Source organism: Saccopteryx leptura, chromosome 1 (assembly GCF_036850995.1).
Source record: "Saccopteryx leptura isolate mSacLep1 chromosome 1, mSacLep1_pri_phased_curated, whole genome shotgun sequence".
NCBI lineage: Eukaryota > Metazoa > Chordata > Mammalia > Chiroptera > Emballonuridae > Saccopteryx > Saccopteryx leptura.
Window position 1 is genome coordinate 351,395,004 of NC_089503.1, and position 20,477 is coordinate 351,415,480.

The 20,477-nt window shown below is 40.8% G+C and overlaps 1 protein-coding gene across 1 annotated transcript in view; it reads right to left on the reverse strand.

The window, feature by feature from the left end:
- Nucleotides 1-1,422: 1,422 nt before the first annotated feature.
- MTO1 (mitochondrial tRNA translation optimization 1) overlaps nucleotides 1,423-20,477 on the reverse strand; it is a 32,963-nt gene continuing 13,908 nt past the window's right edge. Inside the window, exons 8-12 of the mRNA XM_066359024.1 lie at nucleotides 12,753-12,957; nucleotides 12,504-12,675; nucleotides 7,790-7,908; nucleotides 3,857-4,017; nucleotides 1,423-2,104 (exon numbers count right to left, since the gene is read on the reverse strand). Coding sequence (XP_066215121.1) covers nucleotides 1,943-2,104; nucleotides 3,857-4,017; nucleotides 7,790-7,908; nucleotides 12,504-12,675; nucleotides 12,753-12,957 — 819 coding nt within the window. The 3' untranslated portion in view covers nucleotides 1,423-1,942. The remainder of the gene's footprint in view (nucleotides 2,105-3,856; nucleotides 4,018-7,789; nucleotides 7,909-12,503; nucleotides 12,676-12,752; nucleotides 12,958-20,477) is intronic.

Below are 20,477 nucleotides of genomic sequence, written 5' to 3' on the forward strand. Positions count from 1 at the left end.
TGTGGGTGTTCCAGGTTAATTCCCGGTCAGGGAACACAAGAAAAGCGACCATCTGCTTCTCTTTCCTACTCGCAGCCAGTGGCTCGATTCATTCCAGTGTCGGCTCTGGGCACTGAGAATAGCTCAGTTGATTCGAGCACCGGCTCAAAGCAAGGGTAGTTGGTGAGGGGTTTTGCTGAGTGGATCAGGGTTGGTGCACATGTGGGAGTCTGCCTCACTATCTCCTCTCCTCTCACCTTAAAAAAAGAAAAAAGTTACAATTTTTTGAAATTACTAAATCAAGTATGAAAAAGAATTCATCACTGCTGGATGACCCATCATTACAAGTACTTTTTACTTATTACTGCTCTTGGTCGCTTTTTGAAAAGACTAAAATTAGATGAAGCAAATCCATAAAAACGGAGCTATATCCAGGTGGCCATATTATCACTTATAGCAAGATACTTGGCTGCCTCAACCCGTAATCAGGCTTAACACCTCTCCGTAAAGCCACTTTAGGGTTCTTGGAATGATCTCAGTATCTGCTTTGGCCTGAAGAGGACATGGGGGTCTGGGCCGATGACAGGTCTGGGTTGGCATATCTAGGGGCGAGCAGGGCCCTCTGACCCACTTGGCTTTATTTATCTTCTAGTCTCTCCAAAAAGGTTGTGTCCAAGGAGCCAGTCAATGGGTCGTCCGCCCTAATCCTGTGACTACATATCATGGAAGTACTGGAGAGGAAGAGGAATGGCAACATCATCCTGACTTTTCTGTCAATTCTGACCTAAAACAGGGAAACACCAGTCATCATTAATATGGATTTGTCTTCAATGTTAAGAAATTGTGGCCACATTTTCATAAAAAAAATTGTATGATATAAAATGACTACATTTACTTTACTTTCCCTTCCTTTACATTAGTCTGCATTAACAAGGTTACCAAGTTCTCCACATTGTGAATGATAGAAAACTATGATTTCTAATTCTTCTATTTTATAGGAATTAATTCATGTTCAAAGACAATTACTACTGAGGATGTCCTGCAGAAATCTTAGAACTCAACTTTCACCCTCCATACACTCCAATACTGGATATCAGCTGAATGATTCTGGATACTGCTGTACAGTTTCAGTGTTTTAGCCCTAAGATTTAAGGGCTCTGAAACTGCCTCTGAACCTAGAATAACCAAGAAGGCTTTCAAAACAAGTTGAAAGATAAGAATTTTTTTTTCTTTTTTTCGGTATTTTTCTGAAGTTGGAAATGGGGGGGCAGTCAGACAGACTCCTGCATGTGCCTGACCGGGACCCACCCGGCATGCCCACCAGGGGGTGATGCTCTGCCCATCTGGGGCGTCGCTCTGTTGCAATCAGAGCCATTCTAGCGCCTGAGGCAGAGGCCATAGAGCCATCCTCAGCACCCGGGCCATCCTTGCTCCAATGGAGCCTTGGCTGCGGGAGGGGAAGAGAGAGACAGAGAGGAAGGAGAGGGGGAGGGGTGGAGAAGCAGATGGGCACCTCTCCTGTGTGCCCTGGCTGGGAATTGAACCCGGGACTCCTGCATGCCAGGCCGACGCTTTACCACTGAGCCAACCGGCCAGGGCTGAAAGAATTTTAATGTGGTACATTTAATGGAAAAAGTCCTTCTGAGTAGGCAAATCTGAAGCAAAGATTTTTTTCCAAGCTTTAGTTTCAGGTCCACTATATCTCTCTTGAATGAACTTTGCACAAAGTTGTATCAACAGGCTCATTATATTAGAGCACCTGAGAGAAAGAGTATAAATTAACAGATTATAACCATTTTTTTCAGATATACAAAAAAGCACAATGATAATCTCTGTCTTCTTCATAAATTAATGACAAAGCCTTAATAACTAATAAGGTTATTTTAACAGGTGCTTAATAAAAACACTTCTTGTCTTCTATCTACACTCTTACGTTGTTTAAAAGTCTTCTACAAATAAAAAGCTATAACCGTCTCTCTTCAAGCTGGTCGGTATTACACGAGCTTTGATCAGTTCTGGGCAGCTCATTCACAGCTGCGTGTCTGTGCTGAGTGGTCTTCACAAATCTGAGCAGATTGACGATGGCAGCAGGTGTCACTCCAGGTATGCGACTAGCAGCCCCAATCTATGAATTAAAACCACAAAAGAAACATAAATGCCAGCATTATTCAAATAACGTTTGTTAAAGATAAATTATCTCCCAAGAACAATTTGTATATTATAGTTTATAAAATATTTTCAAAAGTATTATCTTAATGCTTTTCTAATTAACTATAAAGTAGATAAAGGACATGTGATTATTAATATGTTCATTTTTTTCTTGACCTGCGAAATATGAGGCTTATAGAAACTTAAATGAGTTGCTCTGCCCTGGCAGGGTAGGCCAGTTGGTTAGAGTGTCGTCCTGATATGGCAAGGTTGCGGGTACTATCCCTGACAGGGCACATATAGCAATCAACCAGTGAATGCACAAATAAGTGGAACAACAAATTGATGTTTCTTTTTCTCTCTCTCCCCTCCTTCCTCTCTCTTTAAAATCAATAAAAATAAAAAGTATTAAAAAAATGATTTATTCAAGATCATATAACTAACAGATGTTAGGGTGCCTACTTTTTCTTTTCATTAAACTAATGCAGCATCCCTAGAAGTGTTGGGCAGCACCCTATAATTAATATTTCTGTATTGTATTTTTTACAGTGAAATATATGAATATTAACTTTAAGTGGTGTAAGGACTAAATAGCTTCATGCCAGTTCAGGTAAATTTAACCACCAAATGAGTCTACAGCAAACACTGGACCTTTTTGCATCTGAGAACTGTGGATAAAAGGTTGAGAATTTGATGGCCAGTGCTGTCCAACTGAACTTTCTGTGATACCAGAAATTTTCTGTCACGTTTGCACTGCAACAACGCACTGTCCAACATGTTAGCCACTAGCCATATGTGACTATGAGCACCTGAAAGGTGGTTAATATGACAGAGAGATTTAATTTTAAATTTAATTTAATTTTAATTAATGCAAATGGTCTACTTGGCTAGTGGCCATATTTCGGGCAGGGCAGCTTATAACTATGCATAAAAACACAACCCAAAACGAATAGTATACATAGGGTTATAAAGTTTAAGGCTTGTTTGCCTATTTTCCATGATGACCACTGCTAAGAACACCAAATTATATTGAGGAAATCACTCCTCCACTTAAATAATAAAAATTAAAATTATTTAAAAATTTGTACAGAACAGATTTTTGTTAAATATTTCTTTATTTTATGAACCACAGCCACTAAAAAAAGAAAAACAACCCCCCCCACTCATTAAATGATGAGACACCACCAACTTTAAAGGTACCACCCAGTTTCAGAGATGTGAAAATGTACATGTTAGAATCAATCAATAAAGCATATCAGTCTTTAACTATTTAGTAGAAGTTCAATACTATACAATATAAAGTTTTATATAGATGTTTACAATTGTATGCGAGCGTGTGCGCATTACAGGTGCACACACGCAATGTGCATACACACACACACTCAGGCTAAAGCATGGGCAGGGGACCTCTTCAGCTCCTCTCTTTCTCCCAGTAGCTCCCAAGGTCACACTATGGAGCCCTTAGAGAGGGATCTGAGTAGTAATTTGAAAATCACTTAATTATAACCAACCCAATTCTTGACTTTTGGTTATTTATTTAGATTAAGTTTTTTCATCTCATAAAAATATATTGATGCCTGTCATAGAAAGAGATATTAAAAATAACAGGTTCAATTCTTTATGATAAAATAAAATATTAGTTATGTGGCCATGATTATTCCAGGTTTAAAAAATTAAACCACCGGCTCTTAATTTATATGCTCTTCCTATCCACTGTCTATTTTCTTACTGTCTGTGGGCGACTGAAATGTAGCTTCTCACGAACTTCAGAGGACAAAGACACATCCCTGAGAGTCAAATAATCCAGGTCTTTCGGCAGCTGGAGAGCTTCATCTCGCTGAATGTTCTTTATTTCTTCTTGTTGATAGAATAATGCTGATTCATAAGTGGCTGGTGAACAAAATTATGATACTTAAGTTATATTTAACAACTTACATTTGTATAGCTTTTTACAGTTTACAAAGAGCTTTTTCTACATTATCTCACTCAACACTTATCTCAACACCATGAGCTAGGTAGGGTGCCTGTTCCCTTACCCAGATGAGGAAACTGAGGCTAAAATAAAAACAGGGAGTATCTTAAAATTAACTACAACGTTCTGTCTGGTAGTTTACTGCATGTCCTTTTCATTTGAAAATTTTGGAAAATTAAAAGGAAATTGTGTTCCTTCTCAGTGTAATTTTTTTTCTTTTTTTAAAGTGAGAGACAGACTCCCACATGTGCTCTGACCGGGATCCACCAGGAAACCCCTGTCTGGGGCTGATGCTCGAATCAACTGGGCTATCCTCAGCGCCTGAGGCCAACACTCGGACCAACCAAGCTGCCCTGAGCAACTGAGTCCGATGCTCGAACCAATCAAGCCACTGATAGAGAGAGGGAGAGAGAGAAGAGGGTGATGGAGGGGAGAGAAGAAGATGGTCACTTCTCATGTGTGCCCTGCCTGGGGATCGAACATGGGACGTCTGTACGCCAAGGTGATGCTCTATTCACTGAGCCAACCTGCCAGAGTCTCAGTGCAAATTTTGGTGGAGCATCCCTCAGTAGGCTGTGGGTTTGAAATCTAAGTCCTAATAATCAGATGTTTCTTCAAGAAAATGGTTTCTGAAGTATGGACATATAAAGCTACAATTTTAAAGTTTAAAGCTCATCAGTGATAACACATAATTTATTTCAGGCTTTATTCAGAAGTAAAGTTAAGGAAGAGAATTCAGTCATTATTTATGATTAAAGCCTTCTGTTCTTAGAAAAATAAATTCAAAACCTGTTTTAAAACCTAAATTGAGGTGGTCTTTCCATCCTGTTTAAGAAAACCAGTCTTCCCTAAAGGTTCTGGTAGCACCGGCTTCCATTACTTGCCTGGCAGCCAGAAAATCTCAGCTCTGAGCCTGGCTCTACCAATAAATTACCCTCTGACCATGGGCATGTCCTTATCCTTCTGGGCCTCGGGTTCTTTAACCAGAAATTTTAAGGGCTGACCTAGATTACTTCTAATGGTCTTTATGGCAACAAAGAGAGTTGTGAAGTACACAGGCCTTACAGCCAGACAAGCTAGGTTCAATTCCCAGCTCTACCGCTTACCAGTTGTGTGTTCTTGGGCCAGTTACCATTTATCTGTAAAATTAAGATATTAATGCTAATGCCTGTCCTTCACAGGACAGTTATAATGGTATCAAATGAAACAATGCATGCAAAGGGCTTAATGCAACACTGTAATACAACAATCTAGTACAAAGAATTGTAATATAAATTTATGACTCATGAAAGAATCAGCAGGGAATCATGAAATATAACTAAGATAACATAGGGGTTAAAAGTATATTTATTTAATCTTTCAAATACGTGTATAGCAAAACATTAGATAATACAAAGACTGTGAAACTGATTGCCATCCAGGACATATTACTGTCTAGTGGAGGATGGGTGAAGTAATTTGAAAACCACTGATAAGTGTTATGTTTTAACCTAGTGAGGTTTCTTTTAAGCCCTGGATATAAATTAGAGTCTTTATCAACAAACAAGTTAATTATTCTGGATTATTCTAACCTGAACCTGATTATTTACTGGACAAATTAAATTCCAAACAAACTTAAACTATACAATATAATCACCTATATCCAGGTGCTAAAAGCCTAAACGTTCAATAAGTTATTATTTAACAGAGAAATCATGATATTGAAATAAAAGGAAAACATTATGTCTTACACATTAGTTTACTACTAGTATGTGGTCATTTGAAAGTGATTATAAGTCTAGGTGGGTTTCCTTTTGTTGCTACACTTTGTGTGTGTGTGTGTGTGTGTGTGTGTGTGTGTGTGTGTGTGTGTCAGAGACAGAGCGAGGTACAGATAGGGACAGACAGGAGATAAGAAGCATCAAATCTTCGCTGAGGCATTTTAGTTGTTCATTGATTGCTTTCTCTTATGTGCCTTAACCAGGCGGCTACAGCAGAGCGAGTGACCCCTCGCTTAAGCCAGTGACCTTGGGCTTCAAGCCAGTGACATTTGGGCTCAAGCCAGTGACCATGAGGTCATGTCCATGATACTATGCTTAAGCCAGCAACCCTGCGCTCAAGCTGGTGAAATCGGAGTTTTGAACCTGGGTCCTCTGTGCCCAGTCCGACACTCTATCCACTGCACCACCGCCTGGTCAGGCTGTTGCTAGACTCTCATCAACTTGCATGGAAAGATGGCAGGCGGCACTCGGGTCATCCTAAGAATGCAGCCAACGCATTGCAGGTGACAGCTCTGGAGCTGACAGAAAATGCTACTGCTAGAAGGAATATAGCATTCTTATACCTTCACTGGGCCCCAAGGAGCTTAAAGTCCCTTTCTGTTTGAACAGTACATCATCATCCAACTTTTCTCTTTTCTCTCCATCTCATTTTGTTTCCTGCCTTTTCTCCACATAACTTTCCACCACAGAAAAATACATCTTATCAAAATACAGAAGCTGATCTTATTTTCATTTTCAATTTAATATTTGAACTTTTCATAATGAAACACTTTAAAAAATAATTCAGTGAAACTACCAAAGTCACCTGTGGCTCTGATGGTCAGTGCACTGACCCACAGTGAGAGGGTTCCGTGTGCTATGATGTGCAGGGCAGACACTGAGCTTCTCTGCCTGATACACATAAGTACCTGATAATGGTGGAGTATTCCATATAATGTCAAAGCTAAACATGGTATTATTTTTCTCATTATAGTGGTCCCATGTCAATCGTGGGGGTCAGGTTCCAGAACACCCTGCAATAGGCGAAAATCCTCTAAGTAGCGACCTTATATTTATTTTTTTGTTTATATATATTTTAAGGCTTTATATACCCACCCAACACTATTATAAACCTTTCCCACACTGTTATTAACCTTTCCTACACTTATTTTGCTGCAAAAATAATTAAAATAATAAATATATAAAAATTCCTATATACTGCAAAATCCCACGGTATGGCGAAAAACCACAACACAAAATAAGATATATACAATTTAAAAGTCCGTGATGCAGTGAGAGAGCAAAAAGTGAACCACGATACAGCGACGGATGACTGTATTAGAACATCATATGGGGAAAATGCAAAAAGATCAAGGAAAAAAAAAGTTCTTTTTTTTAAACAAAAGCTTTATAGTAGCAGTTCCTCAAACTGCCTAAGACTATGCTGATTGTATGATAAAAATGTCTCCTCTTACAAAAGAGCTATATCTTTTTTACAAGAGGGTGCAGGACAGAGAGGAAGGGAGAGAGACAAGAGGCATCAGTACTTTATGCAGCATCTTAGTTGTTCATTGCCTTCTCATATGTGCCTTGAGAGAGTGGCTCCAGCCGAGCCAGTAATCCCTTGCTCAAGCCAGCGACCCAGAGCTCAAGCCAGTGATCTTGGGCTTCCAGCCAGCGACCATGGGGTCATGTCTACGATCCCATGCTCAAGCCAGCGACCCTGTGCTTCAGCTGGTGAGCCTCTGCTCAAGCAGATGAGCCTGTGCTCAAGATGGCGACCTCAGGGTTTTGAACCTGGGAACTCTGCAGCCCAGGCCGATGCTCTATCCACTGAGCCACGGCATGGTCAGGCAAACTAGAGCTCTAAATGGAACTGCTGTCCATTCATAGTTTGTACAAATTGAAAAGAGAGTATATAGGCATCTTAAGTAACAAATATATTTTCTACCTTCTATTTTCAGTCTTTCAGCTAGCTCTCGGCATTTAGTGTATTTCTTCAAGGGTTCTGGAACAGCCTTAGCCAGTAATTCCATGTCAACTTCTTCATACTTGAGAACATCTAGGGCACTGCAGGCACACAAGCATTTCATTAACATAGGAGTGCATACAATATAAGACAGATCAAGAACAGGATTCCTTAGAAATAATAATGTCAGAATAAATATCAAAAGATACCTATTTTTTCCAAGTACAGTGAACAAATGCAGCAGCCTCTGCAACATAGCAGAACCTCAGTGACACCTGTGTGATTCTTGCCAACTCCCTTCCTGTATCCTGAGAAATGAGTTGTTGGTAAAGGTTTACTGCTGTAATCCATTTGTCCTCCTTTCTTGTAAGGATGGAATCTCCTCTGATAACAAGGGTTTGATTGAGCTTCCTAAGAATTTACACCTAAGCCACAGCCATTTAAGCGCATGTTCTGTGAATGAGTCTCCTTGCTCGCTCAGACCAGCTGAAGGTCTCTGGTTTGCTCCAAGACTGCAAAGTATTCTGCAGTTTCCCTCTTACTTTGTTTGGTTGCCTCGAGGCCTCAGTGATCTGTAGTCTCCTTACATTTTTTTATTTACTAACTTTCGTCTTTCCCTCTTATTTAATAGATTGCTTTTTTGATCGATTCTTTCCACCCAAAACCAATTAAACCACTTAAACCAATTATTATCAAGTCAACAGAAAGTCAGATCTGCCCATCCAGGGTCCCAAGTCCTCCCAGGGCTCACACTGACCTTCTTTATAGCTCATTGTATTATCACAGTTGTGCATTATCACAACCTGTGCAGATGTCTGACTCATCTATCTCTTAGAAGGCCTGCTCTAAGAAGATCTAGAAATTCTCTCTCCACAAGGAACTAGATATAATTAATTACAGAGGCCTCACCAGATAAGCTACATTAAAACCACAGAACCCTAACTCCAAAAGGGTGATGGTTGTCGATTTCAGAAATTATAGAACATACTGGAACACACCTCCTAATGACTAACCAAAAAGTCACCTTGGAATCTAGCAGAATATGACCTTGAAGAAAAGTCCTTAACTATCTAGTTTATAAAACAATCTTAAATCATTTGTTTACGAGGCTTGGAGTTGTTCTCGGTTCCAGACTTCAAGACGTTCTTTGAATCAAGCCTAAGCCGCAGGGTTCAGGAGTCTGGCACAGAAAGGACAAGTCTCACACTTGGGGAGAAGACAAGAGAACTTCAGCTACCTAACACATCAATGGGTCTCCTATAACCCCGACAGGAAACGAGTGTGCACATGCATGTACCTATCCCTCTGGGTAAGATGCCTGTTCAACTCGTCAGTGCTTAGCACAGAGCCTGGCATGTCCGCAGTGAAAGCAGTCAGTGTATCTCGACCAACTTTCTACCTTTTTAGCTGTATATATCTAGGCATTGATAAAGTGAGTTTGTTTAGGATACTGAATGTCAATTAAAACCAAAATATAAAATTGTTTTTAAAAAAGAAAAACAACCCCAATAGAGTCAATTAAAAAATAAAGGAAAAAAAAGAAATGAAAACGTAAGTTTATTTCAAGAGGCTAAATGCTAACCTGTAAATATTCTACTAAAATCAAATACAGGGACTGGGACTGTGCTTCCTCCTGAAGGGAAAGACTTGAATTAAAAAGAAAAATATTTGGCCAAATTACTTTTCTTTCTTCTTTTCCAAGTGAGAGGAGGGGAGATAGAAAGACAGACTCCTGCAGGTGCCTTGACTGGGATCCACCTGGAACCCCCAGTCTGGGGCTGATGTTCTATCTAGGGCCATGCTTACAACTGAGCTATTTTTAGCACCTTAGGCAGAGGCTCCATGGAGCCATCCTCAGTATCCAGGGCCAATGTTCTGAATCAATTGAGCCATGGCACTGGGAGAGTAAGAGAGAGAGAAGGAGGAAGGGAAGGGGTGAAGAGCAGATGGCTAATTCTGTGTGCTCTGACTGGGAATCGAACCTGAGATGTCCACACATGGGGCTGATGCTCCATCACTGAGCCAACCGGCCAGGACCCCCCCCCCCTTTTTTTTTTTTTTTTTTTTGTATTTTTCTGAAGCTGGAAACGGGGAGAGACAGTCAGACAGACTCCCGCATGCGCCCGACTGGGATCCACCCGGCACGCCCACCAGGGGGCGACGCTCTGCCCACCAGGGGGCGATGCTCTGCCCCTCCGGGGAGTCGCTGTGCCGCGACCAGAGCCACTCCAGCGCCCGGGGCAGAGGCCAAGGAGCCATCCCCAGCGCCCGGGCCATCTTTGCTCCAATGGAGCCTTGGCTGTGGGAGGGGAAGAGAGAGACAGAGAGGAAGGAGGGGGTGGGGGTGGAGAAGCAAATGGGCGCTTCTCCTATGTGCCCTGGCCGGGAATCGAACCCGGGTCCCCCGCATGCCAGGCCGACGCTCCACCGCTTAGCCAACCGGCCAGGGCCCAGGACCCCCCCTTTTTAATCACCTTAACAGAATAGCTACTCATGACGTTTGCTAAAAATACAAAACTGAAATCCTTCTTTTACATATTTTTAACATCAATTAGCATTTTATTTACTTATTGACTTTTATTTATTAATTTTTTAGAAAGAAGAGAGAGAAAAAGGTGGCAGGGAGGAGCAGAAAGCATCAACTTATAGTTGCTTCACATATGTGCCTTGACCAAGAAAGCCTAGGGTTTCAAATGGGCGACTTCAGCATTCCAGGTCAATGCTTTATCCACTGCGCCACCACAGGTGAGGCTCAGCAATTAGCATTTTAAACTGAGCTGAAAGCAATCACTTCCCCTGCTTTAATTAGTCACATTAAAGCAAATTCTAATTATACAAATTTGAAACAGTGCAATATTTAAACAAAACCAAGCATAATGTTGCCCTGGTGGGGCAGTTCAGTTGGTTAGAGCTTCATTTTGATACATCAAGATAGTGGGTTTAATCCCTGGTCAGGGAACATACAAGAATCAGCCAGTGAATGCATAAATAACTGGAACAACAGCCCTGGTTGTTTGGCTCAGTGGTAAAATGTTGGTTCATCGTGCAGATGTCCCAGGTTTGATTTTTTGTAAGGGCACACAGGAGAAGCAACCATCTGCTTCTCCACCCCTCCTATTTCCCTTTCCTCTCTCTCTCTCTCCTCCTCCCTCAGCCATAGCTTGGTTGGAGCAAATTAGCCCCAGATGCTGAGGATGGCTCCATGACCTTGACTCAGGCACTTAAATAGCTTGGTTGCCGAGCAACAGAGCAACAGCCCAGATGGGCAGGCAATGGCCTGGAAGGGAGCTTGCTGGGTGAATCCCTTTAGGGCACATGCAGGAGACTGCCTCCCTGCTTCTCACTTAAGAAAAATTAAAAAAAATAAAAAAGTCAGCCAGTGAATGCATAAATAAGTGGAACAACAAATCTCTTCTTTCTCTTTAAAATCAGTAAAACTTAAAAAAAAAAAAGAATGTTATAAAATATCTGTAAAAGCCTGAAATAATGTGAACTCTCCTAAATTTAAACAAACAAATAAACAGCTTGAAAATTAAGTGAATTATAAATATAAACATGTTTATACTACTACCACCTCTTGGTGCAATTTAGCTGGTAAACGAAGATATCATCACCCTTATTTGTGATACAGGTTCTCATTCCTGTGAATGAGATCCTCTGATTTGGGTGACTACGATGCAGCTTCTTTATTTATTTATTTATTTTTTACAGAGACAGAGAGTGAGTCAGAGAGAGGGATAGACAGGGACAGACAGAAATGGAGAGAGATGAGAAACATCAATCATTAGTTTTTCATTGCGTGTTGCAACACCTTAGTTGTTCATTGATTGCCTTCTCATATGTGCCTTGACCGCGGGCCTTCAGCAGATCGAGTAACCCCTTGCTGGAGCCAGCGACCTTGGGTTCAAGCTGGTGGGCTTTTCCTCAAACCAGATGAGCCCGCACTCAAGCTGGCGACCTCGGGGTCCCGAACCCGGGTCCTCTGCATCCCAGTCCGACGCTCTATCCACTGCGCCACCACCTGGTCAGGCCAATGCAGCTTCTTTGATAATCACTGCTACTATAACTGAAAACCTGCTTAACATCCTCCAACACAGAGGACAGTGCTTTGTGAAATTCCCATGAAAAGAAGACCTTGGGAACAGAAGTACTAAACAATATAGTATCATGATGAGATGAAAGCCAAACAAGGACATGTTATGCCTGGCTGTTAATGAAAGAGACACCACTTGGACAGGTTAGAGACAATAGATACATATGAGAATGATAAAACAAAAATAACACCCCCTCAAGAAACAAGGGACTCAGCAAGTAAGTCCAAAGAATTTATAACACTCTGCTTAATCGAAGAAGTTTCCTTTATATACTTTACAGGTAAGATGAGACCACCGCAACTGTTCCACACTTCTAAAAGCAACCGGATAACTGTATTTCTTAATTTGTACCCTCTATATCTTAGCAAAGCCACAAAAACTCAATGGGAGCCATAAAAAATTATATAAAATAAGTAATCATGTAGAATCATACATATTTTTCAATACTGAATAAAGAGGTAAGTTATATTTAAAGGATTTTGAAAAGCAGTCAAAAGTAAGCATCATTTAAAATGAGAAGGCAGAGAATCTATAAGTAACATCTCTCTGAAATGATCTTGTTTTCCTGTAAAAAGTGAGAGGTTTATATTAAAAATGCTTACCTGAGAGGCTCACTTCTACTAATACTTATAGAAGCCTCTGGGATTAACTTTTTCCATTTGGAACTTGAAAACTCAATGGATTTTAGCATAGAAATGCCTTCTTCTAAAGAAGACTTCATCCAAGAAGCTCTTTCATGCCTTTGTTGGGAAACACAGCCAGCTTCCTTATATCCTAGAAGAGGGCAGGAGAGAATATCATGAGAGGTCTGACAAGAACAAACCTGGTCGGTAGACTCTGTGAAAAGTTACCTCGGAATGTGAGGCGGCTGTCAGCATTATCAGGGCGCAGTGACAAACGGAACTCCGCTCGGCTCGTAAACATTCGGTATGGTTCATTGGTGCCCAGTGTGGTGAGGTCATCAATCAAGACTCCTATGTAGCCTTCTGTTCGGCTGACGATGAAAGGCGGCTTGTGTCTGACCCGCAGACTTGCGTTGATTCCAGCTATCACACCCTACAAGAGGACTGAAATGTTTAAAAGGCCATCATGAAGTGAACAAAGAGCTCTGCTATTCAGAGCACTACCAGAAAAATCACATGGGGCAGGAAGAAAGGAGGCACTACCTAGAAAGAATAGAATAGAGATATGCTATAACTCATTGTTTTCCAAATACAGTAAATTCTTGAAAGGCCTAGATAGAATCTTTTCTTAAAAATCCACCTGGAGAAGAAAAGATGGCGATGGAGTAGGTGGACGTACCAACTTCCACCTCCCAGAACCAAAGTGGATTACAAACTAATTTTAAGAACTATCATCTGGAAAAACCAACTTTGGACTAAACTAAGAGGACTCTTCAACCAAGGAACACTGAAGAAGCCACACTGAGACTGGTAGGAAAAGTGGAAACGCGGAGAGGGCTGCCCAGCTCCCGGGAGCAAACAGCAGCCGGGAGAGACTCCTGTGGCGGGAAGTGAGTTTAGCAGAGAGGGGAGGGTCCTGAATCCCAGGAACAAAGCCCCAGCCTGCAGCCCCAGAGCCTAGAAGAGGTGTACGGACAGTATTTAGCTGGAAACAAGACAGGCTACTGTTTGTGAGAAAGAGACTGATTTCTCTCAGACCCAGAATTCTTCTTAAAGGGACCACGCAGAAAACCTCTCTCACAACCACTCACCTGGGGCTCCAGGGGATGGGGGAGAGGAGAGGACCGGAGTAGCAGGAAGACAGTGTAATCTAGGAGGCACAGGGAGAAAAATTTTGGGAGACAGCCACCCTAACCCCTGGGACAAGTCACTCCCCAAATCTGAAGTGAATATTTCCCCTGGAAACAGCAATACCAGCAAAGGGAAGCAGGACGCCAGCCAAACAAGCTCTCCCGCAGTACACAGAGCAGAGTCACTTAGAAGGAGGGAGCTTTCGGGTCTACAGTAGAGAGTCTTAGGGTCTGAGCTGCAGTGCCCCCACCCACACGGCTGAGGGCTTGCCCAAGGGAGGGCGGCGGCGGGACACGAAAGTGCGGTTCTGTCGACAAGGACGGAAGCCTGCTGGACACCACTGAGGCCCAGGTGTGAGCTTGGTCTTGCCCAGCTGGGGAGGAGGGGGCGTGCAAAAGTGGTCAAGCACAGCTGCAGCCGCCTGCAATCCAGCCTGCGGGGGAAGGGCAGGAACCCTGGAAAAGGTAGAGACCTGCCCTTGAGCAAGGGAGCAGGAGCATAGCTCTGTCCCGCCCGCTTGTGGCCTGACTTGGAAGCTGGCTCCTCCCATGGGGGTGGAGCCAAAAGGCCAGAACAGGTGGAGTCCCGCTACTGAGCATGGGCACGCAGTCCCACCCAGCCTCTGGAGCCAAGGCTTGCAGCCGTCCCATGAGTGGGCTCCTCCTGCAAGGGTGGGGCAAAAACCCGGAATCAGGCGGAGACCCGCAGCTGAGCAAAGGTGCTCGCCACTGCCCTCAGGGCTGAGCATAATGCCAACCACGGGGGCGGGGCAAAGGCCAAGGCCACCGAGGCTTGTACACCCAAGCACGTGATCACAGCCACTCCCGTGAAGGAGAGGTGGAAACCACAGCAACAGCACCAGTGGGCAGGCACCGGCAATGCCCATACCCAAACACCCTAGGCAGCAACAGCAGAGGGGGTGGCAGGCATGCAGACAGATCACACCTAGGGAACAGAGGCCACACCCAGTGGGCTCCAGTGACCAAAATCTTCTTTTACACAGAGAAAATGAAAAGGCAGAGAAATGCCACACAAATGAATCAAGAGAAATTCCCAGAAAAGGACCTGAATGAGTCAGATATAACCAAATTACCAGATGCAGAGTTTAAAGTAACAATTGTTACAATGCTCAAAGATATTAGAACAATAGATAGTCACTACAAACACTTAAATAGATAGCAAATATAAAAAAGGACATTGAAATAATAAAAAAGAATCAGTCAGAAATGACAAATACAATATCAGAAATGAAGAACACAATAGAAGAAATTAAAAGCAGGATGGATGAAGCTGAGAATCGAATCAGCGAGTTAGAGGACAAGATGACTAAAGGCACGGAAGCAGAGCAGAAAAAAGAAAAGAGACTCAAAACGTCTGAGGAAACTCTAAGAGAGCTCTGTGACAACATGAAGAGAAATAACATCCACATCATAGGGGTTCCTGAAGAAGAAGAGAAAGAACAAGGGATAGAGACTTTGTTCAAGCATATCATAGCTGAAAACTTCCCTCAATTAAGGCAGGAAAACATCTCACAAGTTCAAGAAGCACAGAGAACTCCATTAAAGAGAAACCCAAAGAAATCTACACCAAGACACATCATAATTAAAATACCAAAGCTAAGTGATAAAGAGAAAATATTAAAAGCTGCTATAGAAAAAAAGACTATCACCTACACAGGAGCCCCTATAAGGATGACTTCTGACTTCTCAACAGAAACACTGGAGGCCAGAAGGAAATGGCAAGAAATATTCAAAGTAATGCAGAACAAGAACCTACAACCAAGACTATTTTATCCAACAAGGCTATCATTTAAAATTGTAGGAGAAATAAAAAGCTTCCCAGACAAAAAAAAAAAATCAAGGAATTCACTACAACCAAACCAAGGCTGCAAGAAATGCTAAGAGGCCTGTTGTAAACAGATCAAAGGAGAAAAAGAATATAGCAAAGGAGGAATACAGCTTTAGAGAATAAAATGGCAATAAACAATTACATATCAATAATAACCTTAAATGTAAATGGATTAAATCATCCAATCAAAAGACATAGGGTAGCTGCATGGATAAGAAAACAGGACCCATACATATGCTGTCTGCAAGAGACACACCATAAAACAAAAGATGCACATAGACCAGGGGTCTCAAACTCAACTCAGCATGTGGGCCGCAGAGCAAGATCACAGCCATTTGGCGGGCCACACTAAGTCTACAAAAGGCAACTGTTACGCAACACTTTTCAGTGTCACAAAACGACCAGAAACTGTAGTTCGCATCACAACTGCTGTTAACTAAGCTAATATCTAGCTAGGATGCTAGAGAAAGGAAAAATACAAGTAGGCCCCTAGGCTTACTTAATTTTATCCAAAATATTTTGAACTTCGTGAATTAGTCTGCGGGCCGCACAAAATTGTTCGGCGGGCCACATGCGGCCCATGGGCCGCGAGTTTGAGACCCCTGATATAGACTGAAGATAAAAGGATGGAAAAAAATATTTCACGTAAATGGAAATAAAAAAAAAAGCTGAGGTAGCAATACTTATATCAGACAAAATGGACTTTAAAACAAAGACTATAGTAAGAGATAAAGAAGGTCACTACATAATGATAAAGGGAGCAATCCAACAGGAAGATATAACCATTATAAATATCTACGCATCTAAGATAGGAGCACCTAAATATATAAAGCAGACTTTGATGGATTTAAAGGGCGAGATCAACAGCAATACTACAATAGTAGGGGATTTCAATACTCCACTAACATCACTAGATAGATCCTCAAGAAAGAAAATTAACAAAGAAACAGCAGACTTAAAGGACACACTAGATCAACTCAATTTAATAGATATCTTCAGAACCTTTCACCCTAAAGCAGCAGAATATACATTCTTTTCAAGTGCTCATGGTACATTCTCTAGAACAGACCACATGTTAGGGCACAAAAGTGGTCTCAACAAATTTAAGAAGATTAAAATCATATCGAGCACTTTCTCTGATCACAATGGCATGAAACTAGAAATCAACCACAACAGAAAAACTGAAAAATACTCAAACACTTGGAAACTAAATAGCATGTGATTAAGTAAAGAATGGGTAAACGATGAGATCAAAGAAGAAATTTAAAAATTCCTAGAAACGAACGATAATAAGCATACATCAACTCAAAATTTTTGGGACACAGCAAAAGCAGTCCTGAGAGGGAAGTTCATAGCATTACAGGCATACCTCAAGAAGTTAGAAAAAGCTCAAATAAACAATTTGACCCTACTTCTAAAAGAACTAGAAAAAGAACAGTAAGTAAAGCCCAGAGCTAGTAGAAAGAAGGAAATAATAAAGATCAGAGCTGAAATAAATGACATAGAGGCTAAAGAAACAATACAGAGGGTCAATGAAACCAGGAGCTGGTCCTTTGAAAAGGTAAACAAGATCGATGAACCTTTAACCAGACTCACCAAGAAAAAAAGAGACAGGACTCAAATAAATAAAATTAGAAACGAGAGTGGAGAAATAACAACTGCCACAACAGAAATACAAAATATTGTAAGGAAATACTATGAAGAACTGTATGCCAAAAAACTAGACAACCTAGGTGAAATGGACAAATTCCTTGAATCATATAATCTTCCAAAAATCAATCTGGAAGAATCAGAAAACCTAAACAGACCAATTACAACAAATGAGATTGAAACAGCTATCAAAAAACTCCCAACAAAGAAAAGTCCTGGGCCTGATGGCTTCACAAGTGAATTCAAAAAAAAACTAACTCCTATCCTTCTCAAGCTATTTCAAAAAATTCAAGAGGAAGGGAGACTTCCAAGCTCCTTTTATGAGGCGAGCATAATTCTGATTCAAAAACCAGGCAAAGACAACACAAAGAAAAAAATTATAGGCCAATATCCCTGATGAATTTAGATGCTAAAATCCTCAACAAAATATTAGCAAAATGGATCCAGCAATATATGAAAAAAAATCATACACCATGATCAAGTGGGATTTATTCTGGGGAGGCAAGCCTGGTACAATATTCACAAATCAATCAATGTGATTCATCACATAAACAAAAGGAAGGAGAAAAACCACATAATAATTTCAATAGATGCAGAAAATGCATTTGATAAAATCCAGCACCCATTCATGATCAAAACTCTCAGCAAAGTGGGAATACAGGGAACATACCTCCACATGATAAAGGCCATCAATGACAAACCCACAGCCAACATCATACTCAATGGGCAAAAATTAAAAGCAATCCCCTTAAGATCAGGAACAAGGCAGAGGTACCCCCTTTCACCACTCTTATTCAACATAGTTCTGGAAGTCATAGCTACAGCAATCAGACAAGAAAAAGAAATAAAAGGCATCCAAATTGGAAAAGAAGAAGTAAAACTTTCATTATTTGCAGATGATATGATATTGTATATAGAAAACCCTAAAGTTGCAGTCAAAAAACTACTAGACCTGATAAATGAATTCAGCAAGGTGGCAGGATATAAAATTAACACTCAGAAATCAAAGGCATTTTTATATACTAACAATGAACTGTCAGAAAAAGAAATTAAGGAATCAATCCCCTTTACCACTGCAACCAAAAAAATAAATTACCTAGGAATAAATTTAACCAGGGAGATTAAAGACTTGTACACGGAAAATTATAAAACATTGATAAAAGAAATCAGGGAAGATACAAACAAGTGGAAGCATATACCGTGCTCATGGTTAGGAAAATTAAACATCATTAAAATATCTATATTACCCAACGCAATTTATAAATTCAATGCAATACCAATTAAAATACCAATGACTTACTTCAAAGATATATAACACATATTCCAAAAATTTATATGGAACCAAAAGAGAACACGAATAGCCTCAGCAATCTTGAAAAGGAAGAATAAAGTGGGAGGTATCACACTTCCGGATATCAAGTTAAACTATAAGGCAATTGTTCTCAAAACAGCCTGGTACTGGCATAAGAACAGGCATATAGATCAATTGAACAGAACTGAGAACCCAGAAATAAACCCATACTTTTATGGACAACTGATATTTGACAAAGGAGGTAAGAACATATATTGGAGTAAAGACAGCCTCTTCAACAAATGGTGTTGGGAAAATTGGACAGCTACCTGCAAAAAAATGAAACTAGACCACCAACTTACACCATTCACAAAAATAAACTCAAAATGGATAAAAGACTTAAATGTAAGCCGTAAAACCATAAGCACCTTAGAAGAAAACATAGGCAGTAAGCTCTCTGACATCTCTCGCAGCAATATATTTGTCGGTTTGTCTCCACGGGGAAGTGAAATAAAAGACAGGATAAACAATTGGGACTATATCAAACTAAAAAGCTTCTGCACAGCTAAAGACAATAAGAACAAAAAGACAAACTACACAATGGGAGAATATATTTGACAATGCGTCTGATAAGGGGTTAATAACCAAAATTTATAAAGAACTTGTAAAACTTAACACCAGGAAGACAAACAATCCAATCCAAAAATGGGCAAAAAAAATGAATAGACACTTCTCCAAAGAGGACATACAGATGGCCAATAGGCATATGAAAAAATGCTCAACATCACTAATCATTAGAGAAATGCAAATTAAAACCACAATGAGATATCACCTCACACCAGTCAGAATGACGCTCATCAACAAAACAACACAGAATAAGTGCTGGCAAGGATGTGGAGAAAAGGGAACCCTCCTGCACTGCTGGTGGGAATGCAGGCTGGTGCAGCCACTGTGGAAAAACAGTATGGAGATTCCTCAAAAAATTAAAAATCGAACTGCCTTTTGACCCAGCTATACCACTTTTAGGAATATACCCCAAGAACACCATAGCACTGTTTGAAAAGAAGAAATGCACCCCAATGTTTATGGCAGCATTGTTCACAATAGTGAAGATCTGGAAACAGCCCAAGTGTCCATCAGAGGACGAGTGGATTAAAAAGCTTTGGTACATATATACTATGGAATACTACTCAGCCATAAGAAATGACGACATCGGATCATTTACAACAACATGGATGGACCTTGATAACATTATACTGAGCGAAATAAGTAAATCAGAAAAAACTAAGAACTATATGATTCCATACATAGGTGGGACATAAAAATGAGACTCAGAGACATGGACAAGAGTGTGGGGGTTACGGGGTGGGGGGGAGAAGAGAGAGGGGGTTGGGGGATGGGAGGGGCACAAAGAAAACCAGAGAGAAGGTGACGGAAGACAATTGGACTTTGGGTGATGGAAATGCAGCATAATCAAATGTCAAAATAACCTAGAGATGTTTTCTCTGAACATATGTACCCTGATTTATCAATGTCACCCCATTAAAATTAATAAATAAATTCTTTTGTAGTAAAAAAATATATATCAAAATAACCTAGAGATGTATTCTCTGAACATATGTACCCTATTTATCAATGTCACCCCATTAAAATTAATAATAAATAAATAAACAAATAAAAAGGGAAAAAAAATCCACCTGAAAAACTTTTCTACTTTTTTCCCACTTACAAGTACAAATATAACTTCCCACTTAAAAGAAATAATAACATGATCTATCTATCTCTCTTCCTTCCTTCCTTCCTTCCTCTCCCTCCCTCCCTTTTTTCTTTCCTCCCTCCCTCTCTTCCTTCCTTCCTTTTCTTCCTCTCTCCCTCTCTCCCTCCTTCTCCCCTCCCTCACTCCCTCCCCAAACGCTCCCCTTTCCTTTTCTTGTTTTAAGCAAGAAAGAGAGAGGGAGAGACAGGGACAGACAGGAAGGAGGAGATGAGAAGCATCAGCCCATAATTGCCTCATTTCAGTTGTTCAATGATTG